At 40.2% G+C, this 26,623-nt stretch overlaps 1 protein-coding gene across 1 annotated transcript in view; it reads right to left on the bottom strand.

Moving 5' to 3' along the window:
* LOC133457862 (glypican-5-like) overlaps positions 1-26,623 on the bottom strand; it is a 75,219-nt gene that overhangs the window by 23,510 nt on the left and 25,086 nt on the right. The window contains exons 8-9 of the mRNA XM_061737230.1: positions 23,751-23,871; positions 7,157-7,298 (exon numbers count right to left, since the gene is read on the bottom strand). Of these exons, the coding sequence (XP_061593214.1) occupies positions 7,157-7,298; positions 23,751-23,871 (263 nt within the window). The remainder of the gene's footprint in view (positions 1-7,156; positions 7,299-23,750; positions 23,872-26,623) is intronic.

Below are 26,623 nucleotides of genomic sequence, written 5' to 3'. Positions count from 1 at the left end.
CACACACACACACGCACACGCACACGCACACGCACACGCACACACACACGCACGCACACATACGCAGCGTGTGAGGATGTCATTTATGATTGATCCCCTCTCTCTCTGCACCTGCTGGTACCTTGTATTTCAGCTCCAATGCTCTTAATTTGTCTTGATGCTTTTGATAGAAGGCAGAACTGACAAAATCAAAATTAAATGTAAAAAAAAAAATACAAAAATGTCTCAGTAGTTAAATAACTATAAACATTTGTGCTACAAAAATCCATCTGTGCATCTTCGTCCGCTTATCCAGACCCGGGTAGCTTCCCTCAGCCCAGACTCTTCCTCCAGCTCTTCTGGGGGGGGGTTGCTCCGAGACGTTCCCAGGCCAGCCGAGAGACACAGTCTCTCCAGCGTGTCCTGGGTCTTCCCCGGGGTCTCCTCCCTAGGGAGGCGTCCAGGAGGCATCTGATACATACGCCCTAGCTACAGCAGTATGAAAACATGTTTTTAAGGCTATATAACTGTCAACTGTATTTATTTAATTTTGTATAACCCCTATTATTTTTTGGAATTCAATTTACAGTTTGACATTAATCTCGTCATGTTTACATTTTTATATATTTCAATATTTTTCTCTACATTCTTATATTTATTTCATCTAGATTTTTTCCAATATAATAACATTTTATTATCTTATTACTTTTATCTATTTTTAATATGTTCATTTATTCTGTCCATCATAAGAGTTACTACTTTTTTTAAATTTCTCAAAATATATTTATTGCCGTTTTCTTTTTACATTTCTCTTTCCATCTTACTTATTTATTTTTGAACATACATTTTTAATACATTTCTGCTTCATTATGCAAACGGGAGGCGGAGCAAGTGGGTACCTTCAAAGTAGTTAACGTCCCAGTAGAAAAGCACGTCTGCATAGACACTAAAGCAACTTTTAGAGCTCTTCTGACGTAACTGTTTTGAATTTTTTTAAATTTTCTTAATACCTGGGGACAAAAATATGTTAATGGCGTTGTTTGGGGGACAGCATGCTATGTCACAATAGCCCCATTTCACAATGCTAATTTGTTCCACCGCTGTAGCGCCTTTGTTCAAGCCCACTGTGCTGTGTGAATTGCACAGCAGCAGAATGGCAGAACGTTTCGTTCCACCACTGTTACAGCACCGGCGGTAACAAAGCCGTAACGGGGCAAAATGTCTCTGAGTTCAGGAACAGTTTTAAAAACGCCTGTGACAAGCAAGCAAGCTGACAAGCAAGCAAAAGATGCAGCGGGAACAAAGCAAAAAAAACCATCACGGAGCTCAGAGAAGCAGAAACTGGACTGACCATATTTCTAAGTTTGTCACCTGATTTGGGGCAACAGCTACAACAGCTACTCAGCAAACCCAAACGTTGCTGCTGTTGCAGCGTGGCCAAGCCCACACCAGCTGATCACGTCACAAACTGCAGAAGTGATGGTGAAACTGTAGCCAACACGGCTACGTCTCCCACAGGTTATGTTATTTCTTCATTAACCTTTTTTCAGCAGCATGTTAAATTCAGCACCGACTGAAATAATAATAACAAGCAGCCAGGGACCAATCATGTAAATTCCCATGTACAGGCCTGGACTGAAACATTTATCGATGCACATTTGCAAAACATATGATCTATATTCCTTGTGAATAAAAATTTGTAAATAAACAAACCCTGCAGGTTCAACTTTAAATTGTTTAACACGTCCAAACCAGCCAACATGTCTTTATTTCTGACCTGTCAACGTGAACGATTTATTCAAGACAGAATGCAGAAATGCAAACAAGCTGTTTATCATTTCATACTTATACAGCATATGGATTTTACTGTTTCCAACTGAAAAATGAGTAAATATAATCCAACTATTTGGAGTGAGGTAGAAAATATTTACAGAAGCAAAACAGTGGATGATGGTGGTACTTGAGTTTCATGTGCAAATGTTATTTTAACAATGGACCTCTAAACTGGAACATCAGATAGACACTTATTCGAAAAGAGAGATTTGCTTTGGGTGTAATTTTTCTATATACTTTTAAAGCATACGTCTGTTATTAGTTGTATGTGTATATGCTGTACTCTTACAGTAGTAAACTGTGCAGAAATAAAGCACAATGAAGAAAATGCTTCAGTCTGCATCGTCCAGCAGCTGCGTCGGTGGGAGAGTCTCTGCATTCATACAGTGTTTTACACCCAACTGCTCTCCAGTGCTGCTCGGACAAAGAGAGCACTTTCAGTTTATTGCACTGTTCAATTCAAACCTAAGGGATGACCCTACAAAGTTTTATAGCAACCAGTGAATATCAGAGGTCTTATTAGACATTTTAATGTTTTTTCGGTGTCTCTTCAAGCAGCTCTTGACTCCTATTCAAGTAGATCAGTCTGTTCTTATGTAGGAGGGGAAAAGACCCAAAAGACAAAATATCAACTAAAGGCTTTATAGATCTGGCCCCAGGGAGGTTTGCATGGAAGTAGGTCAATAAAGACAAATTGGTTTTGTCGTGTACAATATTCTCTTATAAGCCTATTATTTCTTGCATGTTCAGTGTGTCAACCTGACCCTATTTTACCCAGAAAGTGGCTGAACCTTTCCTAAAACAAAAGAATAAACCGGGTCATACTGAAAGCACAATGCACGCACTTAGTCAAGTGAGGTGGTATAAAACAAGCCCCTCCCTTCCTCTGGTTTTCCATCTCTTCCTCCTTTTATCTCCTCCTCTCTCTCCGCTGCCATGAAATAGGGACCCAAGGGAGAACAGACCACCTGGTAACCATGGTTGCAGGGATTGAGTGCCCCTTACAAGTACGCATTCAGACATTCTCTTACACACACACACACACACACACGCGCGCACACGCACACACACACAAATACCTCTTGTACTTGGTAGAGATTCAAAGAGTTTCTGAATATATTAGAAGTATGTAAAGGAAAAGAAACCAGCTTGCGGCTTTTCCGTGGAAAGGTTGAAAGCTTCCCAGACTGGCATTAGTGGTTTTAATATGACTCATGGACACCTGCAGGATATAGTTTAACACTCCCTTTACCCACCACCACATCACAGATTAAAGTTCAGCCGTTCTATTAACACAGGATTCCATTAGCTAAAGAGAAGAGAAATATAGAGAAAAACCAGAGGAGACCAACAGCTGTGATTACATTTACATTATTGACGTTATAGGACTCGGACATGTCAGGGCAAGAAGGAGAGATCGGAGGAGAGTTGAGGAGGGATCGCATCATTTGACGAGAAAAAAAAAAATCAATCGGTTTAATCTTCAAGAAAACATAAGGGAGGGAAAGAAATAAAAGAACTGTCTACAGGGAAAGAAAAAAAAACCTCCCCTGCAAAATGATAAATAAGTGATCCTTATACATAAATAAACTGAGAAGCGTATATAACTGTTGATGGTAAAACTCCATAGCAACTAAAGCATTCATTACTTCTGCCTGCTTATAAAAAAGCTTTTTTGTGTCTATGGGTATATATGGGTTTTTTTCTTTTCACGTGTAACTTTGAAAAATGGCACGTGTGTATGACCTTTTCTCTGAGTAACAATGCCTGTCAAACTACAACAGAGTGAGCGAATAATCTCCACCATTAGTTTCCAGCATATAAGTGAAACATGAATGCATAAAAAGCCTCAAATGCTTTTAACTGGTCCTAAGTTCAAATAACTGGATTTTTATTGTTATTATAATTTTTTTTTAAACAGATTTCAATCAAGAAACGGTGTTTGTCAAATGATTCTCTCGCTGTCTAGGATGAGATTAAGCTTAGCCTGATGTGGGAACTTAGATGAAAGAATAATAGGCTGCGTACTGACACTGCATGATAAAAATAACTTCTCACTATTAAATGCTTCTAATAAATAAAACAGAGAGGATTTCCACAAGCTTCGTTTCTCTTCCTGCCCGACATTCCACTTTCATCCAACATGTCTTCTCCATGTCCCATATTCAATAAAAACTAATTTGTCATGTTAAGTAATGACAATTTCCCCCCCTAATTTCTGTTCATATTTACAGGGCAGGAGTAGAAACAGAGATAACGCTTGTTCGAATGTTTGGTAAAGAAATTCCAGAAATACAGATATTTCTAAGTGGCTATTTTAAGCTTTTCCATCCTTTCTGACTTGTCTACAGTGTTGTTCAATGTAAAAAATACATAATTAAATCAATCTCTGCAGCAGTTAAGATTTAAGTCTCTTCAAAGAGTCATTGTGGAGGTTTATTTCCGTCAGAAGGAAGGATCTCCTGTAACGGATCTGAAGAAGCCTCTGACTGAATACACTGTGTTGTGAAGAGGATGCTCTGAGTTATCCACGATCTTCTTCAGTTTATGAAGTATCCTCCTTTACACAATCAGCTCCAGAGGCTCCAGAACAGTCCCCAGAACAGAGCCAGCCCTCTTTATCAGATTGTTCAGTTTCCTTAAGTCACTGGCTCTGATGCTACTCGCAACAGATGAATACTGATGTAGAACGCACCACAATAGACTTATAGAAGATAGTCAACATCTTGCTGCAAACACTAAAGGACCTAAGCTTCCTCAAGAAGTAAAGTTTGCTCTGTCGTTTCCTAAAAAACGGCATTAGGGTGAATTATCATTAAATCATCATCAACTTAGATGTGGCTGGAGTTAAAAGAAAAACAACAAATAAATTGTAATTGTTTGATCTAGTATTTGTATGTACAAGATACTTGGCCTTCAGGATGTGGAGAAAGTTTCTTTCTGGAGAGTTTTCACAACATAGACTCTCCAGAACATCATAGAGGGCAGAGCTACTTGTAAGGTCATATTCTCCAAGCAGCGGATACACACAACTGCAACAGCTTCAGCGATCTTTGTAAACTATAAAGTTCACAAATCCACAGCGAGAATCAATAATGTAAATCTATCCTGGTGGATCTGCAGCTACTTTACTAAGAATTTTGGTTTTGTTTCCATGAAGTCTCCACAGAAAATGTGTTTTTGGTTGTGAGGGAAGCTTGACCTGCCATGACTCAGTGGATGTTGTTTGTGTTTCTGAGGCGGCAATGGAGTGAATGTTGTCATTATTTTCTTTCCAGAGGACTCCTTTATTAACAGGTTCCAATGTGCCACTAGCTCTGCAGGAAGAGTAAATCTGAAAGTATGTGCTTTTACAAACTACACACTTATAGGCCTGATGCACAAGTGGTAAGTATACTGTATGTGTTGTGCTGGGAACAAACATCATGGGTATAGTGAGAATATTTGACAAGATTTACAGTTTTCTGCTCTGTCTCACGCTAGATAGAAAAAAAAACAACACTAATGCACTCTTATGCATCTTAATAAATGAAGATATCAATTGGTTATCATGCCAAAATGCCTCTACTGTTAGAAAATATGGACTTGTGATTTGTGGAATGAAGCTAGTTTTTTATTAGGCTGAGATTATTTTATGATATATATCTATATATATATGCAAATGGTGAATGACTCATAACAACATAATCAATGGTGTTGCACAATAGCAACTAATCCATGTACTGAATGTAATCTTTGTTGTTGCAGTTTGTTATTTCATCCAATTTCACATTTGGATCAGATTCTGGCTCAAACATACATGAAAGGAGTTGAAGCTTGGGTGTTATTTACAGGAAATCAACAACATGTATTATATTGTATATTGAAATCATGGCACAAGAAATGTGCACATTCAAGAGGCAATAGCATTGCCTATTACAAGCCTTTAGGAATTCAACCAATGAAAAAACTCTCGAGGCAAATGTGCTCATTTTCTCCCTGTTATTCTCAGTCCTTATGATTCTGAAACAGTTACGGGCTTTTGAATTTTGGTGGGTAAGAGGCTACTCTAAAAGTACCCGAGATTAAAATCTTACAGCTGAAAATGAGCATAACTGGGCTTTTTTCATACTTGCATGTAAAGACAGGCACATACACAATTAGAAGGCCATCAAAAATAATTTTCAATGTGCATCCACAACCCCACAACTGCAAACACACTCTCCTTTCATGCAAGAAGATATCTGTTTCTGTATTCCAAATGAAAACACAAGGTCTCTGTTTCAATGATTTAGAAGAAAAGAAGCCCCTGAAAGCAGAATGTTAAAGGGACATCACATATTTATGTGTCATATATTAAATATTGTCTGTACTTAATTAATTTTACTTCATTTTTTCTGAGACATGTAGCAGAGACAAAAAAGTTGTCTCTGTCGCCCTCGAACTGATAGCACAAGAAATATGATCCTAACATTGGCAACATCAATTTGATTGATGATAACCAACAACCTCTTCCAAAAATAGTCATAAAACATTTTTAGGCTCATTGAGAGATGCACGTTTCCACAGAAGTGTCATAGAAAGGTTAGGGTAAAGGGTGTAGCAGATGTAAATAGCAGAATTGGCCAGCAGATTGCATTAATTGGCAGTTTTGCCCCTCAGGAGTTTCTGTGGAGCAGCATGTTACACATATTTGATATCAACAACCAAGACATGCTTAAACTAACTAAAGTGATTCCAAAAAATAAAATAAATCCAAAACCAACCCATTCATCCATCTGTTTTATGTGCACCTGCTTTTTTTCAGTATGCAAGGGGGTCCGTCACTGCCACTGACCTGCAGTACAGCGTCATAAAGGACCCCCAAGTTACACCAGTCCCCGGCTCTCCCTATGACACCCATGTTTTTTTTTTCTACAAGAACCATGAGAAAGTCAAGAAAATAACTTATTTTTCAAACTCTGCTCTCTTGGTGACTTGGTTGTTCTTTATCTAGACTGAAAAGGAAATAAACTGCAGAAACAAGCAAAAGTTGGAGTGGAAAAAGTGAACGAGGAGGAGAGATGGACAACATATGGGAATATATTTCTCAGTACTATCCCTCCCTCTGGGCATGGTGCTGGTACAAGACATGTAGAGGCTGCAGCATCTTTAAACCTTCACATCCCCATGACCCATGTGTGCTCTTTTATTAATTCAATGAGTGTGTAGGAATACAGCATGAGAGAGCGTGTGGTGAGGAAACTATTTGATAAGACAAGGATGCTTTGGCGCATATGCGTCCGCTTGTGGGCGTATGTTTGCTCGTGTTTGTTCCTCTCTTTTTCTGTGCCAGTTTGGGTGTTTGCGAGCACATGTGACTCACCACTCTCTTCACCAGATGCTTCGCAGCCATCTTCATCATCGCAACTGTCGCCACTCCCTCCTTCAGTCTGTGCGCTTCCTCCATCCTCTTCCTCCCCCTTTCCTCTCACTTTGCTCACCCAGCCAAGTTCCACTAACAGCTCCTAAATGAAACGCACACATGCAATTATCCAAACACATAGAAACACTTACATTTGGAGTTCTAGCACAGCTTTTTATTTCCTGGGTGAATTTATTTGACAATGAGCCAGTTTTGAAAGACAGTTGCAGTCGCTTTAGGACAAAACCTACTGACTAACTTCTGAGCAGAAAGTCAAAGCCGCTGCGTGTATTATGATTCTTTATACCACGGTCTGTGTAAATACTCGATTCTGATTGGTTGGCAGGTGTAGGTTATAAATTATAATTTTTGTGATTTTGTAATTTCTTTTAATTTATTTGGTGAATTTAACAATTTTGATGACTGGGATGCAGAAGAGGAGAGAAAAGAAAATAGCCGAGTGGAGCTGAGCGGACTAGAATGTCTCCCGTTACCAAGGAAACTGAGTTATGGCTTGTTAAAAAACGTAATTTACCAGGTTACAACAGCTGCAGACGAGAGGTTAAATAGTCCGCTCAGCTGTGGCTTGTTATAAAACTTATGATTTCAACTGAAAACACATTAAAGCATGAATAACTTATTTAATATTTATGTTTTTTGGTAAATGACCGTGGTATAACCGGGATAATGGACTTCGCAGAGGCAAACCGTCCTCCGCAAACGCCCCCACGTCGTCCATATATTTCTGATAATGTACACCTCATCGGGCATTATTGCTTACATATGGAACACATGTTGAGCACCTTCATTAGTTGTTGTAATTTTGTTTCTTTCTTGGACTTTTCCCCTTGTGCATCAGATCAATATCGCCAATACCTAACATAACTGGGAAACCTCAATCGTAGTTGAAAAGTAAATTATTTGAACAAACACTTTTACGATGTTTAGTTCAGATTTTGAACTAAATACATTCAAGTAACTTTATGAATGTGAGGTTAAAGTGCCTACTCTGAGCTTTCATTTGAAGACAATCACATCCGGATTGTAATAACTATTTAGGGATAAACACAGCTCTTATTTGGAATTACACAAACACACATAACCAAGAATAAAACATTCATTTTGTGTATTCTGATGAGAATAGTTTGCAGTCAATCACCAGCTGAAGTCTGGAACCCATGGACATCACCAAAAGGGTCCCTCCTCTGTGATGATTTACCAGGACTTCATCTTTGAAAACATCTGGGATGCTTTTGCATTGGGTTGTGGGTCAGTGTCCATCTATACTGTGCAGGAATATCCAACCAGGTGCTGTATTTGGCTGAATCTGAGCAGACAGTATATCCTGATATGTCTCAAAGCTCAGCCGACTGCTTCTGCCTTCTATCTTGACCTTGAAGCCGGACATGCTCTGCTTCCGCATGGTGTACAAGTAACATTGTCTGCTTCATCATGAGCCAATATTTCCCAGTATTTTTTCACCCAACTTTATGTTACACTTTGATTTCACTGTCATTGGTCCTAAAGAATGCTGTTCCAGAACTGTTTTGGCTTTTTCTAGATGTTTTCTTGGCAAAGTGCAATCAGACATTAATGTGACCACTCCAAATGTTGCTACTATTTCTCTGACACATTTGATTTGCTTTTTCATCTAAAGCCGGGCATACACTGTGTGATTATCGGCTCGTTTTGAGACGATTTTCCAGTCGTGCGACTATTTTTTGGATCGGGACGGATTTCAACCCAATCGTTGGTCGTGCCTCGTGCAGTATACGTGGGGTAACGACGAGAGATTAACACCTCACGACGAGCTCCCGATCACGAATCGTGAGGTTGCAAGAAAATCTAGCATGTTTGAAATCCTGGTCGCTCCTCGTGAAGGTATCAACAGTTGAAGCAGCTACGACCCGATTTGCCTCATCCTTTCGCAGAGAGCATGCGCAATCTCTGATGTCACGTCAAAAACTATTATTTTTAGTTTAAGTGTTGCAAATTCACATTACAAATCATGTTTTAATAGCAGAAAAAAAAGACCGTATTTCCACGTACGGTGCGGGTCGCCGCGTCCCCTACGCCGTAGGCTCTGCGTTGGTGTAACGCGGAACCATAAATCAGCCTTTAGTGTGCGCTCTGTGCTGTTCTGAACACTTTATGATGCAACTTTTGCGGTATGCGTTCATTGTTGTGTCTAAAAATGATGCGCAGTGCCCACCCAATCAGAAACAGTACAGATATTTGGGGATTTTTTTATATATATAAAAAAATAAAGGATCCCCATAACCTTTGATCGGGTGGGCAGGACGCACGTTTGGAAAGAAAGCCCCAAAACCGGCCTCGAGTTCCAATACAGAGAGGTCCGGCGGGAGGATTATGATCGTATAGTGTGAGCAGACGGGTCGTACAGTGGGACACCATAAATCGTGGGCTGTGAACTTTTGAACTCCGCAATCTAGTCGTGCAGTGTGAGATGGGGCTGAATCAAACGATTTAAAATATTGCACAGTGTATGCCCAGCTTTAGGCATGGCATCTCTTGATTACAGATATCCTTCTTTTTTTTATTGATCTTTTTATAGGAAACAACATACAATGAAAACATGGAAATCTGTAGTCAAACACACGCATTATACATTGTCTCCTTTTTTTTTTTTTTTTTTTTAAAAAACACACAAAACCTAACTAAGGAACAGAGTCTCTGTAGCGTTAAATAATAAATAAACAGATGAGCAAGAAATGATCAAAGGAGGAAAGTAATGTATGAGCAAAAATGCATACAAAAAACAAATGCAGTGGTGAATGTAGATGCCCATAAGTGATATCCCATTAACTGGAAATAAATAAAACATGAAAAAAAAACAAATTAAGGAGATGAAAAGAAAATTAAGGGAGGGGGGGGTCAGTCGGTGGGTAGAGTCTTCAACGCGGTAAAGTGGTCTATGAAAGATTGCCATTTGCGAACGAATTTAGCTGCGTTGCCTTTTAAAGAGTATCTCACCTTCTCCAATTTAAGAAAAAACATAACATCACTAAGCCAAATAGAAATAGACGTGGACTTGGGGGATTTCCATAGAAGTAAGATACGACGTCTTGCTAAAAGGGATGTGAAAGCCAATACTTCTGACTGTGTGGGGCTGATATGTGAGGAGTCAACAGTGAGTCCGAATATTGCTAAGAGAGGGGCCATAACAACTTTTTTACCCAGAACTTTAGACATGATCACAGAATAATCACTCCAAAATTTCTGTAACCTAGGACAGGAGAAAAACATATGACTTAAATTGCATGGAGAACCCTGGCATCTGTTGCATAGGTCTGCAACATTCGGATATATTTCCGATAATCGGGATTTTGATAGGTGGGCTCTATGCAGCACCTTAAATTGAATAAGTTCAAATCTAGCGCAAGGCGTGCTAGATCGTATGCTACGGATAGCTTTATCCCACAGCTCCCCTGTGAAGTCAAGGCCCAACTCTCGTCCCCAACCCTCCCGAGCTTTATCTACAGAATGATCATCAAATGTCATACACAGTGCATATATCTTAGATATCAGAGACTTTTGACTGAGTTTCATTGTTAGAAGATCATCCCACGGTTGGTTAGCAGGAAGGGAAGGGAAGCATGGAAACAGAGCAGAGGCGCAGTGTCGAAGCTGGAAGTAGCGAAACAAATGGGAGGCAGGCAAATTGAACTTTGACCTCAGATCTGAAAATGTGGAAAAGACACCATCCTTATATAGATCCCTGAAGTGCTTAATGCCCCGGTTGTACCAAATCATAAAAGTGGTGTCTATTAGTGATGGAGGGAACAGATGATTCTTAGTAACAGGTGTATAGATGGATGGAGAAGCAAATTTAAAGTGGCGCCTAAACTGTGACCAAATCTTAAGGGAGGAAAGCACCACAGGGCTATTTGTAAACTTAGAGGGATTCAATGGTAAAGAGGAGGAGAGTAGGGCCGTTACAGAGGATGAAGAGAGTGACTGAGCCTCCAATCTGCACCATAATAACTCAGGAGACTGAAGCCAATAAATTTGTTTGTGAATATGCGCTGACCAATAGTAAAGCATAAAGTTTGGTAGTGCTAGACCCCCATTAAATTTAAATTTTTGGAGAAGCGAATACCTCACTCTGGGTGTCTTACCGGCCCATAAAAAGTTGGAAACAATTTGGTCAAGTGATTTAAAAAAAGATTTTGGTAGAAATAAAGGAGTGCATTGGAACAAAAAAAGAAATTTAGGCAATACAGTCATTTTCACTGTGTTAATTCTTCCTATCAGTGACAATGGTAGGGAGTTCCACCTCTGTAAGTCCGCCTTCACTCGAGTTACCAGTGAGGAAAAATTAGCGGTGAAAAGAGAGGGCAGAGTGCGGGTCACATTAATCCCTAAGTATCTAAAGCCTGACGGGCTGAGTTTAAAGGGGATATCAGATTGTTTGAGTTGTAAAGCAGAGGAGTTTATGGGGAAGCATTCACACTTGTGAAGATTGACCTTATAGCCGGAGAAGGATCCGTAATTCTTCAACAGAGATAATATTGGTGCGATGCTGGTTAAAGGGTCAGATACATATAAAAGGAGGTCGTCTGCATAAAGTGACAATTTAAGTTCCACATTGGACCTAGAGACTCCGCGAAATAGAGGAAGAGTTCTTAAAGCAATTGAAAGTGGTTCGACGGATAGAGCGAATAGCAAAGGGGAGAGAGGGCAGCCCTGTCTCGTGCCACGTGATAATGTAAAATAAGTGGAGTAGTTGTCATTGGTGTGAATGCTGGCCTGAGGGGAAGTGTAAAGAAGTCTAATCCACGATATAAACCTGTGTCCAAATCCGAATTTTTGAAGTGTTGCAAAAAGATAGTTAAATTCGACATGATCAAAAGCTTTCTCAGCATCAATTGCGATAACAACTTCAGGGAGTGGAGAAGAATCTTTAGAGAGAATCACATTAAGAAGTGTACGAACATTATAGAAGAGCTGGCGTCCCTTGATGAAACCATTCTGCTCCTCAGATATGATGCTAGGAAGGATCTTATCAAGACGAATTGCTAGTGCCTTGGCTAAAATTTTGACATCTACATTCAGTAAAGACAAGGGCCTATAAGAAGTGCATGATTCAGGGTCCTTGTCCTTCTTCAAAAGGAGGGCAATAGACGCCTGCATTAAAGAGGGAGGCAATGAGCCATAATCAAGGGACTCATTGTACATTGAAAGTAAAAGGGGGGCTAATTTGTCTTTGAATTTTTTGAAAAACTCAGCTCCGAACCCATCGGGACCAGGGGCCTTGTTGCTTTGCGTAGCTTCAATGGCGGCAGCAATTTCTTGCAAGCTGAAAGGAGCATCGAGGCCATTAGCCACATCCAAATTAATAGTAGGGACAGTGATATTATCAAGAAAGGAGGTCATTTCTGCTGTGTCAAGTGGAGATTCTGACTCATAGAGAGAGGAGTAGTATGATTTAAAAATTGTGTTGATGGCGATTGGATCGGTGGTAAGTGTGCCATTAGAATCTCTAATGCTGGGAATCAGTCTCGACGTTGCTTGCCTTTTTAATTGGTGAGCCAATAACCTGCTTGGTTTATCGCCGTGTTCATAATAGTTGGCATGAGCGCGTAATAGGAGCCGTTCAGAATCGGCTGTCGCTATAAGATCGAATTTTGACTGCAAATCAAGCCGTTGTTTCAGTAAACTCGGACTCGGGTTAACTGAGTTTAGTCTGTCTGTGTCCTGAATTTTAGATGTGAGCTCCTGTAATTTAGCCCTGCGGATTTTACTGTCGTATGCTGAATAAGAGATAATCTGTCCTCGCAAATATGCTTTGAGTGATTCCCATACTAGCGAAAAACTGGTAGAATCTGTTTTGTTTAATGCAATGAAATCATCTATTGAAGCAGATATAGAAACATTAAATGCATCGTCGGATAAAAGCAATGGATTAAACCTCCAGGGAGAAGAAAAACGGGGGCGCTCAGACCATGTTATATTCAAAGTTAGAGGGGCGTGATCCGAAATAACAATTGGGTGGTATACGACAGAAGTAACTTTGGGGAGAAGAGAGCCATCAACAAAAAAATAGTCAATACGTGAATATGACTGATGTACTTGTGAAAAAAAAGAGAATTCCTTATCTCCAGGATGTGAGACCCTCCACGGATCAACAAGCCCATTCTTGACTGTAAAATCGGTAATAGATTTTGACATAGAGGATTGAGTCAAAGTACGAGGATTCGAACGGTCCAAAGAAGGATTAATAACACAATTCAGATCACCACCCAGTATTGTAATATGCGTATTTAAGAAAGGGAGGTTGCCAAACAGCCTATCCGTAAAATTGGGGTCATCAAAATTAGGGGCATATATATTCACCAACAATACAGGGTTACAGTATAGAGTGCCCGCAACAATAAGATATCTACCATTCTTATCGGATATTGTCCTGGAGACGGAGAAATTGACTCTTTTGTTGATCAAAATTGCTACTCCTCTAGACCTAGAATCAAAATTTGAATGAAAAATATCACCCACCCAAGCTCGTTTGAGTCTGAAATGATCTTTATTTCGCAAATGAGTTTCCTGAAGGAAAGCTATGTCAGTGTCCAAGCGTTTCAAATGTGAAAAAATCTTTGATCGCTTAATTGGATTATTCACACCTTTCACATTCCAGCTAGTGAATGTAATGTTTGATCCAGTATCAGGCTTGCGCAGATTACGATCGTTCATAGGCATTCTCTGAGAGAAAATAAGACCGACTCACCCACCACCAGAGGAGATATAAGGAAAAGAGGTAAAAGGGAAAACCAAAACAAACAAAACTCAGGAGTATATACATACCTACAGAGACAAAAAGCCAACATCCCATAACCCCCGCCCACCCACCCAACGCACATTAGATGATCCCATCCCCAAACGAGGGAAACAGCCGTGCTGGCTTCAAAGGAAGCCATTCTCGAAAAGAGATGCTTTCGACTATAAAGCTAAATACAAAAACAAAAACAAAATTAGCTCCTGCAGAGTTAAAACCTTAAAAAAAATAAATAAATAAAATATGAGGCATATGAAACCATCAATCTGAGGCATTCTGACGATCGCTGTCTTGTCAGGGTAACAACAAACGGAAATTAAGGAGATCTTTGGCCTATAGAACAATAATATATACATATATGCACTCACACACCCACACAGACACGCACACACAAGCACACAATTTAAGAAAAGACAGGGGTGCGTGCATATTTTCTTATCAAGGCATCATACCAGAGAAATGATTAGGCCATCAATTTAAAACGGTGTTGTTCCCATTGATAGTTAGAAGAGAAAAGAAAAAAAATAAAATAAATAAATAAAAAATAAAAAATAAAAAATTACGACATAAAGTCCCATTTTCTGAATTGACTCAGTCACTCACCCCGGGCCAGAGTCCCGCACGGACATAAAGCTGGATAAATCGTCCCAGAAAACTAGCTGGTAGTCACTTTTTTTATTTTCCTGATGAATGCCAGGGCTTCATCTGGCGACGTGAAGTCCCGCTGCTGGCCGTCATGAGTTACACGCAGCCGGGCTGGATACAGCAATCCATACCGGACTCCTTCAATCTCCCGCAGCTGACGGCGCACGTCATTAAAGGCAGCGCGCGCCCGCGCTGTCTTGGCTGTGTGATCCGGGAACACGGAGATGCTCATACCCCGGACTTTGATCTGCTGCCGCTCTCTCGCCTTTCTCAGGATGTCAGCGCAGTCGGTGTAATAATGGAGCCTTGCCACTATTGCGCGGGGCCGCTCCCCGGGCTTCGGTCTCGGCATGAGGGTGCGGTGGGCTCTGTCCACCACCGGCTCTGCGTCGAGGGAGAAGGCTTCCGCCAATAGCCTGGAAACACCGGCTGCAGATGAAGAGTCAGGATCCTCCTCCGGGACGCCAATAATCCGTACGTTCTGCCGACGAGACCTTGACTCCAAATCCTCGCATCTGTCCTCCAGCCTCACATATTCTTTCGACAAGTGATCCACTTTTTTCTGGAGAGCAACGATGTCGTCTGAGCAGCTTGAGACGGACAGCTCCATCCCAGCGACCGTGGTCGCGAGACCCGCGACGTCCGCCTTCATGGATGAAATACTGCCAGAAAGATCGGCTTTAAGAGAAAGCAGCTCGGACTTAATGGACGTTAAATTCTCGGTAAGTGCTGCCTGAAGCTCTGACCGAAATATAGCTGCAACATCATTGCGGAGAGCGGAGAGGAGTTCGGTTTTAAGCCGGCTGAACTCCGCAGCTGGAACCTGCGCAGCGCAGGTGCTCTCCGGAGGAGGGGAATCACCGCGGGGCGAGGAGACAGCATGAGCAGCAGGCCGCGGGTTAGCTGGAGGGTTATTCCCCGCTTTGATGGACTTTGGAGGCATTTCCGTGGTAAGTTGTCGAAGTAACCGCGTTGAAAATAATTTAGTTAAAACCAAAGCCGTGGGAGTGATGCAAAAAGTGCCTATAAATGTTGAATTAAAATTAACTCTGCAGGAGCTCCGCTAATCACGTCTCACCCCATGTACAGCTAAGCCGGAAGCCCCCTGATTACAGATATCCTTCTGATGTATCTTACAGTATAGGTGCAGCAACAGCCTCCAAATCAACCCTGGATCTTTATCCTCTTTTAAAGACTTGTAATTCCTAAATTGTCTCTTAGATTTTGATATGAATACCCTAAAATTAATGCTGACTCTCTCAACTCAAAGCATTCATCTATTAAAGAATTTTAGCCTGAAATTGTTTTGGTAAACAACCAAAATAACAACATTGACCTAAAAAGCATCAGATATCATTTGTACACTGTTTGAGCTTGTTTGTGCACTGTTCTTTTACCATTTTAAGCCTTAAGGGCTGCTCACATGATGGCAGGCACTGAACTTGTTTTAACGGTATTTAAAAAGCTTTAGAATTACGTTTATTGAGTTCAAACGGTATTCAGCTTCAAAACTCACAAACATTGCAAATAAGTTACAGTACAAGTCAGCTATAGAGGCTTCTTTGATAAAAGATCAATAATAGTAATTGGTTACAGAAGCAATCACATAAAAATGCAAAATGTTGCAAATGGATGCCAAAAAAACAGAACAACAGGTTCATAAAAAGAAGCCAAGCTCATGTTGTCCCAGAATAATTCCACCTTTTTGTATGAATTTCCATGCTGATGCTGTTGCAACCTGATGTTTGTGAAAGCTCAGCTGCTGCGAGATCAGCATCCACTTAGTTTTTTTTTAATTCATTACTAGATTTGAATCTATTTCAGTGGAAGATTTTAGAACTTTATATCAAAGAAAAACAACACAAACTGTTGCTCCATGTCGGAAATGAAAAGGCCACAATATTTTTATAGCTGGTTTTCAACTCAACAAAACGCAGAGACAAGAAGAAAGCGTTATTGTCGTTTTATGTGCGTCGTATCTGATCTTTGTGTATTTTGAGATGGTTTAACTCTGCCCTGCAAAATGAATCATTTTAGCAATGAAACATTTGGTATAAGCTGTTAAATCTCTACAGTGATTCAAAATGTGATACATTTTGAGGAGACCTATAGATTTCTTTTCACAAAAGCAGTGCTTTAAATGTACAACAGTATGCATGCTTGCGACAGACTGGACAATAGAAATATAAATGTATACTGAATCACCTAAATAAAACTGGGGTACACCTTGATTTTATGATGTGCAACTGTGTTCAACAACAAAAAAGACAATGTTTTAAATGCAAATTGTGAGGATTCATCTGCGTTTTGGAGTGAGTTTTTTCTGCTAAGCACAGAAATTTGGGGGTAAACAAAAGGGACATCTGGCCTCCACTGTACAGTAGGTGTCAGGCAGTCGAGAAAACAAGGAGAACCAAGGTTAGTACATGACAGCATTTCCGACGGGACAGGAAGAGTGGTCAGACTGTGCAGTGCAGTGATTCACCACTGTGTCATCAGACTCTAAATGAGTGCTGAGAGAGGACAAAAATACATTACCTCAGTGTTTCCACCAAGAGTTTGACTAGTCATGTGGAAATTCAGAAATCCAAACAGAATTTTGTTTTGTGGAGTTGAAACTGCTCACTCAGACCATGAGGCCAACGAATGATATTATTCAAAAGTAATGACTCCATATGGTCAATCAGCTGAAGTCCTGTTTGTTTACAGGCCCCCTGAATACTGTGCAGATTTTTTTGATGATCTCAGTGAACTTCTGCCTCGGGGGCCGCTGTCCTGCATGTTTTTTGATGTTTCCCTGCATCAGCACCCCCTGATACAAATGACTGTGTCATTAACAGACTTGTGCAGACCCTGATTACATGCTGATGATGACCATTCATTTGAATCGGGTGGATTAAAGCAAGAGAAACATCTAAAACGTGCAGGACACCGGCCCTCGAGGACCAGGTCTATGGTCTGTGTTGATTTTAACATCCGTGCGGACAAGACAAGGGACTAAAGACCTGAGTAACACTCTGGACCACTTTGGGCTGACTCACCATGTAACAAAGGCCACCCACAATAGGGGGGACACTCTACATTTACTGATGTCTAAGGGTCTGAGCATTTCAAAGGTGACTGTGTCTGATGTGGGCCCGTCTGATCATCCCTGTGTTTTCTTTGAGTATAATTTCAGTGCACACAAATGTTTCAACAGCAGAGATAACAAAACGATGTACTGTATCACTGAAAACAGTAGTGAGATCTTTGATCTTTGAACAGGTCTTCTCTTTTAACACCTGCCCTGTCTGGGGGTTCAGTTAATGAGCTTGTCAATAGCTTCAATGCTAAAATGTGAAATGTCATTGTTGGATAAATTGCATTAAGATTTATTAACTCTTTTTGAAGCTTTCTCTGTTTGTATTCAATATGTAATTCATTCAAAGCAAAAGTCACCATGCACATCCTACTGTGTAATTCAATCACTCAAAGACAGAAGTCATCAACAGGATCTACCACAGGAGGGGGAGTTAACTCATTGATTTATCATTGATGGAGACTCACTGTTATCTGTTTGAGCTCCTTGTGCAAGTTAAGCTTTTACACCCTAAGTCTGTCGTTTCCTCTTTTTCATTGGTAAGAGTTTACAGAGAGCAACGTTCTCTAAGAGTTTGCAGAATGTTTCTTTGACACCTTTAAGAGATTTTGACAGAACATTTCTTTGAGCTTATTAGCAGAAACTTCTCCGACACTCATGGATACTATTGCTCCCACTAAAGCCGGGCATACACTGTGCGATATTTTAAATCGTATGAGACTGCCCCATCTCACACTGCACGACTAGATCGCGGAGTTCAAAAGTTCAGAGCCCACGATTTATGTTCTCACACTGTACGACCAGATGCTCGGATGCGACCCGTCTGCTCACACTATACGATCATAATCCTCCCGTCGGACCTCTGTTACTGGAACTCGAGGCCGGTTTTGGGGCAGGGGTGGGCTGTTCCAACCCAAACGTGCGTCCTGCCCACCTGATCAAAGGTTATGGGGATCCTTTATTTTTTTATAATTTTATATATATATATATATATATATATATATATATATATATATATATATATATATATATATATATATATATATATATATATATTTAAAAAATCCCAAAATATCTGTACCGTTTCTGATTGGGTGGGCACTGCGTATAATTTTTTGACACAACAAAGAACGCATACCGCAAAAGTTGTGTCTCGGCGGAGGAACCCGGCGTCCCAGCAAAATGAGAAGAGAAAAAGAGGTGTTCCGAACAGCAGACAGCGCACACACTAAAGGCTGATTTATGGTTCAGCGTTACACCAACGCAGAGCCTACGGTGCAGGGTACGCGGCGACCCGCACCGTACGTGGAAATGCGGTCTTTTTTTGCTATTAAAACATGATTTGTATTGTGAATTTGCAACACTTAAACTACAAATAATAGTTTTTGACGTGGCATCAGAGATTGCGCATGCTCTCTGTGAAAGGATGAGGCAAATCGGGTCGCAGCACTGCTTTAACTGTGCCTTCACGAGGAGCGACCAGGATTTCAAACATGCTTGATTTTCTTGCGACCTCACGATTCCTGATCGGGAGCTCGTCGTGAGGTGTTAATCTCTCGTCGTTACCCCACGTACACTGCACGAGGCATGAGCAACGATTGGGTCAAAATCGGGCCAGATCAAAAAAAAGTCGCACGACTGGAAAATAGGCTCAAAACGAGCCGATAATCGCACAGTGTATGCCCGGCTTAAGGTGAAGGTTATCTCTGGAAAGAGAAGGTCTCCATGCCAAAATTCTACACTGGTGAAAAATGAGAAAGGAGATGGTTGGAAGGCTGAGCGCTGATGGAGAAAAACAAAACTCCAGGTTTATTATGACATCTTTCGAGATGGGCAACTGAGGAATGCAAGAAAGCAACTGAACTTCATTCCACCGTGGCCTACAATGACTTTGTGACTTTCTTCACAGAGAAAATGTAAAATATTAGACAAACACATGCTACATCAGCATTAGCTTCAGGATATGTACTGTGCCCACTGAAAACCGGTTTAAATACCATGAACCACTTTTATCCCATTAACAGCAAAGACCTGGAGGATCTTACTTCAACTGAACTGACACCCTCTCAAAATGTTTTGTCAAAAAGGTCTCAAAGAATCTATCTTTACATATACATAATACATAATATCTATACATAATATCTTAATCTTTATATTGACTACCACTTTATACAATGTTTTTTTTTTTAGAAAAGAAACCAAAGGCGATAAACATGAAGAAAAAGTAAAAATTATGTTTTCAGTGATTTTATTTCTACCTTCAGCTGCCTTACACTGTCAAAAACATGTTATTATGTTTATGGAAAATCTTTCTAACGGTTCTGTTCATTACAGATCAGGTTCAATTGAGCTCTTTTTAAACTCTGGAGATAACCATTTGAAGCTAGTAGATAACCATGTGTTATCTACTAGCTTCTTGTGTGGCATCCTGGAGATCTCAGCATGAAGTGAAGTGATTTCCAATCTATAAAGTCAAGTCAGTGCCACTGGATGGCCAAGTTCCCATGGGAAGAGAAGCATAAAGAAAAAAGAAATTAATGAAGCCCCCCTTATCAATGCTGTCAACTGCTGTCACTTCATAAAAAAAAAGTCAATAAGATGAGAAGATGGAGGACTGGTGCATTTACGATGGAAAAACCCGCTCCCACAGGCTTGATTAGTCTAATCTTGATTGTCTGAGCATGTACACGCAAATGTTAATTGCAAAGATAAACGAGTGGCTACACTAATAAAATCCCAGTAGACGGGGACATCTTTGTAAAACACGAGCCGCTCCTGAAAAAGTCCCACAATGCAAATTGGTTCAGTGAAAGATAAGAGACCAGGGAAAAGAAAAGTAGAAAAAAATAAAAACATTGGCTGCTGAAATGATAAAAATTCTATGGGTGGTTCAGTGTCTTGTTTCATATCGTATTGCTCCTGTAATGCTTGTTGTGGGAATGTGTAAATTGAAAACATTACATTGCTAGAATTATGATTCACAAAGTGCATCCACTGATATGTGAGTGTTGGGTAAAGTGCCCAACCCCCACAGACAAAGCACTAAACTTGTTCATAAATAACCTACACATGCAGTTTGCTGCACAAATACAAAGAGATTGTCTTGTAATAAGCAAAAGACAAACCAATTACAAACCCTTTAGAAAGGATAATAGTTAAGCTTCATGTTGTGACCTCTGAGTCCAGCTGAAGGGCATTCAAAATCAAACAATCCTCATCAAACTGCTTTTTTTTAATCCATCCATCCATCCATCCATTTTCTATACCCGCTCTATCCTTTTGCAGGGTCACGGGGGTCTGCTGGAGCCTATCACAGCTAATTACCGGCGAGAGGCAGGGGTTCATCCTGGACAGGTCGCCAGTCTATTGAAGAATTTTTTTTTATCCTCAATGTGTTTTGGTCAGTCCTGACTCACACATGAATATTTAAAAAAAAAAATTAAATCCTCTTTAAATCACAGAAGACCATGACATTCATGAGCTACATTGAATTAATGAGCCTGAGAAATCTCATACATAAATTATCACATGGTGCGTGAGAGAGGTGCAACTGTGTGTATGGCGTGGAAGAAAGCTGACTTGGCATTTTCTCATTTAAACCAACAAGATTAATAGACCCAAGTCCAAAATCAGGCAGAGCAAAGAAAGGCCTTCAAAAGCAAGAGAAATAGAAATAAACCTTAGCATATCCTACCACCTGATTTTTCTGCATTTGAAGTAACAGAATTAATCAGGTTTTCATTACAAACTCCACTTATCGCTCTATGTCTAACCAACACTACAAGAAGAAAATATATTATGTTCTTTGTATTTTATATATTCTGGAAATACTTCTAAAGTCATTCATTTTGCAGGATTGTATGATTTTTATGAATCACCTATGCAAAGCATTCCAAAGGGCCAAATACTGTAAATCCAGTTTAACAGAGGAGTTGACCATTGTACTTCTTCCTACTTACATATTATAGTCTACATTTGTTTGAAATTCTGACATTTAACATTATTAGATTTGGCAGCCTCTTTCACCTCACCTCAAATAATGGTTGAATTGGTGTCATATGAATGTGAAGGCATATTGCAGTCATAAGGCGTTTTTAGATTGGATCCCGCTAATAACGCTGGATGATGAACGAGTGTTTAACGCGCATTGGCAATGTAAACGCAAGGCGTGTTATTTGTCACCTCGTGCCTGAAGCCGAGTCGAGGGGAAGGAAGCCGAGTCAGGAGGCGTTATCCACGAAACAAAACATAACCTGTGTGGGTGTGTAGAATGACGTATCATCCCGACATCACCAAGATTCATACACCGTCAGACGGGTGTCATTTTCTAAACGAGGATGGATGAACATTGGATAAGGCTGTTTTGCTTCTTGCAAACCCGGGGTTTGTCATTTTTGCGTCCAGTTATTCAAACAATGAACCATCTCCTGTTCTTCCGAACATGCACCGGTTTATGGCGTCCACGCCTCCGAGGCTGAGGAGCTCGCTGATCATCTTGTCTCCCCAGTTACTCATCTTGCAAATATAGATCCTACCTGTGACATCCTGCCGCTATTTTTACTTTCATCAGCTGTTTCCTTTTCCTATTTCCAACTTCTGACCAGAATAAAATGAAAGAAAATACCAAAATGAAGTAGATTTCTTTGTCTGGATATAAAACATTAGATAAGGTAATGGTGGAACATTATTAACTAATTTCTCTTAAGCGAGCAGCATAACCACTGATTGACGTGGGCTGTTAACCTCTTCCTCACGAGCACATCCACTACCAAATGAGATAAAGATCATTCCTGCCATTTTTAATCATACAAACCATGCTACAATATAAACCTGCAGCACAACAAACACAATGGAACGTGGCGTGCAGCTGCTACATGCTACAAACACCAGTCCGTTACTGGTTTCCACAGACTGAACTGTGTAAATATCACCAGTCTGCAACCAAACTCACTGACCCAGCAGTCAGAAAAAGAGTAGAAAACCACTTCACTTTCTACAGCCCCCCCTCTGGGGTGCTGCAGGGTTGCTGTGGTGCCCAGGGGTTTCACTTCTGATGTTTTTCCAGGATAAATCAAATTCCAGTCAAACCCTCCTTCTGTTCATGTAATCCAAAATTGTGACTATTCAAATTAATTTTTGCTCTCTCTGATCATTTGTGTTGTCAGTAGAAGTGTACAAAGGTCACACTATTAAGAACTATCCTGAAGAAACATACAATCTTGAATTAATTCTGATTAGATAATGACTGGAGTGATGTGTGTGATTCTAGAAATCAATCATCCAAATCTTTTGGTCAGCTCCTCAGAGCCAAAAAGAAACTTTTCAACCGAATCCTTTGAGGGTGAGTATCAGAGATAGTGATACAACTGAAGCCAAAAAGATTTATATTTAAAAAGAATTATTGAATTTAATAACATCTATAGCAAATAAAGTTCTATCATTTGGTACTTTAAAATCCTAAATGCTTACTACAAATAAAAAACTCTGAAAAACTCATATCCCTCACTTTTTTTTTGTAGTTGCTTTGACCTGAAAAATGTATTTAAGCGAGATATTCCAATTTGCAGGTCATTAAATGAGTATATGTTTAATATGTGCATATCTCAGCAACTAGAAGGTGTGTTTGAATAAACCAGGGATGAAAATAAAGGTAACAAATCTGAGATTCCAGATGTAAAAGTAAATGTACATACATATAACCAGGCAAGAGTACACAAAGATGTAACACAGCAGAAACTGAGAAAAAAATCAGAATCAGAAAAAAAAAACAGCTTCTTCTAAAAGACAATAAATTGAAATGTAATTGAGATGTTATCATTTTTAAACAGAACATATCATTGTACAAAAAGATGAACCTTTCAATGTGCAAAACAGAAAAACCCATGAAGTAGCTCAAGCAACATGAACATTCAAGCAACTGTCAGAATGTCTTCAACAGGGCAAAATGTCAACATCTGTGTGGGGAACATGCTGAATATTTTCATGAAAACATTAGAACTTGAAACAATGGGCTCTTCAAGGTGAGGCTGTGCATTTACCTTTGTTAGCTGCTCCAGTCTCTGCTTGGCCCCCTTCAGGACAGTGTCTGCATTACGGACAAGCATCTCTGGGTTCTCCCTCTGGGCCTCTAAAGAGCTGCCAACAACACGACCTGCATAGCTACAGACAGATGGAACATGAGATGGACATGCAGTGCTTCTGCTCCATTTTGTTACTGTGCACTTGTGCATTGCTCCAACACACGTTGTTACACAGACGTGATACTGCTGCGTTCAGGTAGAATGTTGAGATTCATGTCATGCGTTCGTTACTTTAGAGGTCTTTACTTTAAACAACTTCAAACACTTTATCCTGACACTATTCTATGCATAATCTTACATAACTTGCCCTTTCACATGCATTTAATTATTTACACGATGGAGACTTTCTTCTGAATCGCATGTCTCCACAATAGGCTCAACTAGGGTTGCCACCTTTCAGAAATAGAAATAAGGGACGCCCTGATTTCAGCAGCGCAGGAGCCAAAAAAAAAGCCCCAAAACTTCTAAACTGAATAAAAATGTGTTTATTTTATATGAAAAAACTAAATGCTTTGATTTAAAGTTTAAAGTGCTTTAATAGCATTGAACTTGCATGACTGTACAGACAGACAACCGTACTAGCAACTGAAATATCCTCCTATGCTATGTATGTCTACATCAGCCCAGATGTATAATATAGCCTACAGGTGAAGAATATGGTGTAAAAGTTAATTTATTTCAATAATTCAACTAGAATATGGTGTAAAGGTTAATTTATTTCAATAATTCAACTAGAATATGGTGTAAAAGTTAATGAAAATACGGTACAAATCGTGTCCCGTATTAGTTCAATACGGGACGCAACATTTTTTTCTCAAATAAAGGACAATTCCGTATTTTACGGGACGGGTGGCAACCCTAGGCTCAACACATCCATCCATCATCTGAACTTGGTCTTCATACTCCGTGTCCCGGGGGACTGCCGGAGCCTATCGCAGATCTCCATGGGGAAAAGGGAGGAGTCTCCCCTGGACATGTGAGCAGTGCATCACGAGGACCACAAGCAGACAACCAAATACACTCACACTCATTACTATGAGCAATTTGGAGTCATGTTTTTGCACTGTGGGGTCCCCCAGGGAAAACCTGTCCAAGCACAGGAGCACATGCAACTCCACACAGAAAGGCCCTCAGCCGGGATTCGAACCTGGACCTTCGAAAGAAAGTGAGTTTACCATGCTTTTATTATGGAAGATAAATACATTCACTGGAATGTGGATGAAGTCCAATCACATTCACTCACACATTTCAAATTCCTATGACTGTTTGTGTCCCCGAGGTTGTTTCTGATTAATTGGGTGGAGTACTCTGAAAGCAGATAGCACATAGCCTCGCAGACTGATACCTCTTTCTGTACTGGGCTGTGAGAAAGTATCACATCATTTCACTTGTTTGGGTTGTTGAGCTGATCAAAAGGAAGATTGATTGAGTGAAAAACTAAAAAAATGAGTCACATTTTCTCATGTTCCCAAACAGCTTTGCCCGCTAACACAATCAGCCACCAGCTCAGAAACCGCCACAGTCCACACCCTCACATGCACAACCGCACTCTGGCTATGGCGGCAGGGAAAAACGATTGTGGGAACCAAAGAGAAGACACACGGTGGATTAGTCTATAATGGCTCTACTGATGTTGAAAAGTTGTGTGGTGGTGACAATTCTGTCCCGTGGAGTCATTCTGACCCTGCTGGTCTGGGATCAGATCCCACCAGAATCATCGTAAAGCCCACGGAGCCTTTAATTATGCTTTCAAGTTCTTATTTTCTTACTCAGATCATGTGTTAAAACACATAATCCTAATGATAAACAGCAATGTTTTTGTAAAGGCCTTTTTTCCCCCTTATAAAATTAGGATTTCACCCATATCTGATTTTAATTTTGGGTTTATTGAATCTGACATCGATCTCTGACATCTAGTCTCAGATAAATGCTGATGGACTGGCTGTGTGAGATATGTCTGTCCAAAACAGTTTTTTGAAGGTTCACCAATTTATATATTAAATCTGCACACCAAGGGCCTGATTTACTAAGATCCTAAATAAAGAGTACTAAATTGCGTGTGCACTGAAAAAGTTTGCACGTGCTGTTGTTGTGTGTTTTGCGGGTGATCAACTAAGAATGCTTGCGCAATTGATAACAGGTGCAAACCGCAGTATTTAAATGAGGTGTTGCGTGTCTTCGGGTTTGCGCCATGGAGAGTCTGGATGGAAAGCAGGATAGTCGCAAGCGCAAAATGAAATTTGACGAGTTGGAGTTAGAGATATTAGTGGAAGAGGCAAATAAACACATTCATGAACTACAGCAAAGAAATTTAAACATTACCAAAAGAAACGCAATATGGGAGAAAATCTGCGATAGAATAAATGCAGTTGGTAAGACAAAAAGAACGGCAGATGAGGTTAAAAGAAGGTGGCAAGATATAAGGCGAAGATCTAAAGAAAAAGTGGCCTTTAATAAAACTTGTGCAACCATTTTTAAAATAGCATGCAGCAGAATAAAGACTCTCTCTCTGCGTATTCTTTGACCTTGGCGATGTCGCCTCCTTGCCACAATAACAGCAGCCATCGGTGCGTAATGCTGGGCAGATTAGCCCCTTCCTTTCGAACGTATTAAATACAGACGCAATCACAATCCCCGCAAAAACTTTCAGGCTTGGTAAATCTCATTGCGTGTGGTAAATGGACTTATTTGCATTTTCCCCTCCCAGTATTTAGCGCTTTCTGGCGGTTACGCCCCATATTGATTATTAATCAGGGCAAAAGTACTAAATGAACAGCGTGTGCTATTTTGCTCATTTGAGAGGCGCAGTCCTCTTTGCACGCTGTTAGTAG

The sequence above is a fragment of the Cololabis saira genome, chromosome 13 (genome assembly GCF_033807715.1).
Source record: "Cololabis saira isolate AMF1-May2022 chromosome 13, fColSai1.1, whole genome shotgun sequence".
NCBI lineage: Eukaryota > Metazoa > Chordata > Actinopteri > Beloniformes > Belonidae > Cololabis > Cololabis saira.
This window is presented reverse-complemented; position numbering and strand designations above follow the sequence as displayed.